The sequence below is a fragment of the Erythranthe guttata genome, chromosome 1 (assembly GCF_056151865.1).
Source record: "Erythranthe guttata isolate IM_541 chromosome 1, IM_541, whole genome shotgun sequence".
Lineage (NCBI taxonomy): Eukaryota > Viridiplantae > Streptophyta > Magnoliopsida > Lamiales > Phrymaceae > Erythranthe > Erythranthe guttata.
This window is the reverse complement of record NC_142533.1, coordinates 13,139,551-13,142,002: the sequence shown is the minus strand read 5'-3', so window position 1 is coordinate 13,142,002 and position 2,452 is coordinate 13,139,551. Positions and strand designations below refer to the sequence as shown.

General features: G+C 34.5%; 1 protein-coding gene across 1 annotated transcript; it reads right to left on the bottom strand.

Annotated features, from left to right (window-relative positions):
* Window positions 1-494: 494 nt before the first annotated feature.
* On the bottom strand, window positions 495-1,226 carry LOC148772874 (uncharacterized). Its single transcript, XM_088822053.1, has one exon. The coding sequence runs from the start codon at window positions 1,224-1,226 to the stop codon at window positions 495-497; it is 732 nt and encodes a 243-aa protein (XP_088678179.1).
* Window positions 1,227-2,452: the final 1,226 nt, after the last annotated feature.

The window sequence follows — 2,452 nt, the reverse complement described above, 5'->3', positions numbered from 1 at the left end:
TACCACAAAAATAAAATAAATCAAGTAAGCTAAATATTACTAATATTATTTAGTAACTTAGTTCTTGCAGATAACGGCTACGTTTGCCTTAAAGAGACCGTCACATAGGTACTCTTTTCCGACGTAGAACCCTCCTTTGGTTAGCACAAATTTGTCCGACTCAAAAGCCAACTTGAAACCTTTCTTGGTTAGAATAGAACCACCGATTAAGTTCATCCTAATATTCGGAACGTGTAGCACATCGTTCAAGGTAACTTCCTTCCCGGAAGTGAATTTTATGATCACTTGTCCTTGTCCTTCAACCACCGAATAAGCATCGTTTCCCATGAAGAACTTTTGTTCTTGATCCAACTTTTTGTAGGAGGAGAACATGCTCTTGTCATAGAAAATGTGACGAGTTGCCCTGGTGTCTACCCACCATCCTCAAGTATCGCTCAATGGGTAGGCCTCTGTTACAACTGCCGAAAGGTGCATATTGTCGTTCTCTGAAGTAGCTAAGTCCACGTGACATTTGCTTCATTTTTATTGTTTTCTTTACGGTGCCGGCAATCCTTCGCAAGGTGTTCATTCTTTCCATGAACAAAGCACTCTCTGGTGAACCTTTTGTTCTTCTTATTGTTTGGTCCTTTGTTAAATGTAGGACCCTTTCGTTTGTTGCTCTGCTTTGAGCTCTCCACTACGTGTGCCTTAGCCACATATTGGCCACCCTCGTCGGTAATTTTATTATCCTCCTCGGTCTTGAGCCTTGCTATGAGTTCCTCCATCGTCCATTTGGACACCGATTTCTTGTGCCTTAGGTAGTGTTTGAACTCCGTCCAACTCGGTGGAAGCTTTACAATTATGGAAGCCACTTGATAGGATTCACTTTTCTCATGACCTTCGGCGAGAATATCGTAAATTATGAGTTGAAGTTGATTCACTTGCTCACTCACAGTTTTGCTATAGATCTTTCCATAAAATTGGAATTTGTCCACTATAAATTTCCTATAACCCGCATCTTCAGACTTGTATTTCTTGGACAAACTATCCCACAAAAGTTTAGCAGTCTTCATAGGACTATAAACTTTGTACAACGGTTCGTCCAAGCAATTCAAGATGTAGTTACGGCATAGGAAATCAGAGTGACTCCACGCATCAATGGCTAGGAAGACTTCCTTGTTATTTTCGAGAGTTTCTCCTTCCTTCGTCTTAGGTGCCTCCTCGTTGAGAAACTTAGCCAAATTCATGGTAGTAAGTTAGAAGAACATTTTGTTCATCCATGTAGCAAAGTCCGTGCCCGTAAACTTGTTTGGTATTTTGGCCGCGCACACAACCTTAGGGGTGATATAATTGATTGAAGCCATCTACACAGAATTTATTCAAACAACATTTAGAATTATTAATCTTTATTTTTTAAATTAGGATTCCTTGTCTAGAAAAATCTTGTTCTGTATATACTATAAAATTTCCTCTGAATTAAGTCGGCAAATTCTGAATATACATAATACTCAAGATCATGATGTATGGAGAAGACTTTCAAATTTGTTTTCATTATACTACAGTATTTGCAAATATGAAAAGACCACTTTGAGTACTAACCCAATTAAACCCTTAATATGTATAAAAATCAATAGAGTTGCGTACACACGTGGACGATGAAAAATAATACTCACTTGCGGCACACATGAACTCTTATTCAATATGATACTCTAAGACAGATAGTTTTTGGCATAAAATATATATTTTCTACCAATTACCATACGGATGATAAGTTCGATAAAAAACAGGAAAAAAATATTTGACACAAAATTTCAATGTCACAGATTTCTTTCATCTACGCAGATAAATTTAAACCAATTTTAACCCTAATTTAAATTTTGACCCCAATTTTAACCCTAATTCTTATCAATTCCACCAATTATGCTCTAACTTCCTTAATATTACACATTGACCCCGGATTTAAACAAATATATCACATTCACCCCCCAAATTTTTTTTTCAGATTTTTTTTTCTGAAATGTTTTTTTCCGGCCAGATTCCGGCGTTGAATTTTTTTTTTTTTTTTTTATAATTTTTTTTTTCTTAAATTTTTTTTTAATTAATATTATTGTCTTGGCTGCTAAATTACTGTCTCCGGCAGTTATTTAACTGCCGGAGACAGTAATTTAGCTGTTAATTGACTTTTTTTTTCTTCAAAAATATTTTAATTAATATTACTGTATCTTGCTAAATTACTGTCTCAAGCAGTTATTTAACTGTCGGAGACAGTAATTTAACTGTTAATTGACTTTTTTTTTCATTTTTTTCTTAATAAAAAATATTTTAATTAATAGTACTGCCTTAGATGCTAAATTACTGTCTTCAACAGTAATTTAACTGTCTTTGACAATAATATTAATAATATTACTGTTCGGAAAAATAATATTCATAATATTACTGTTCGGAAAAATAATATTCATAATATTACTGTCCC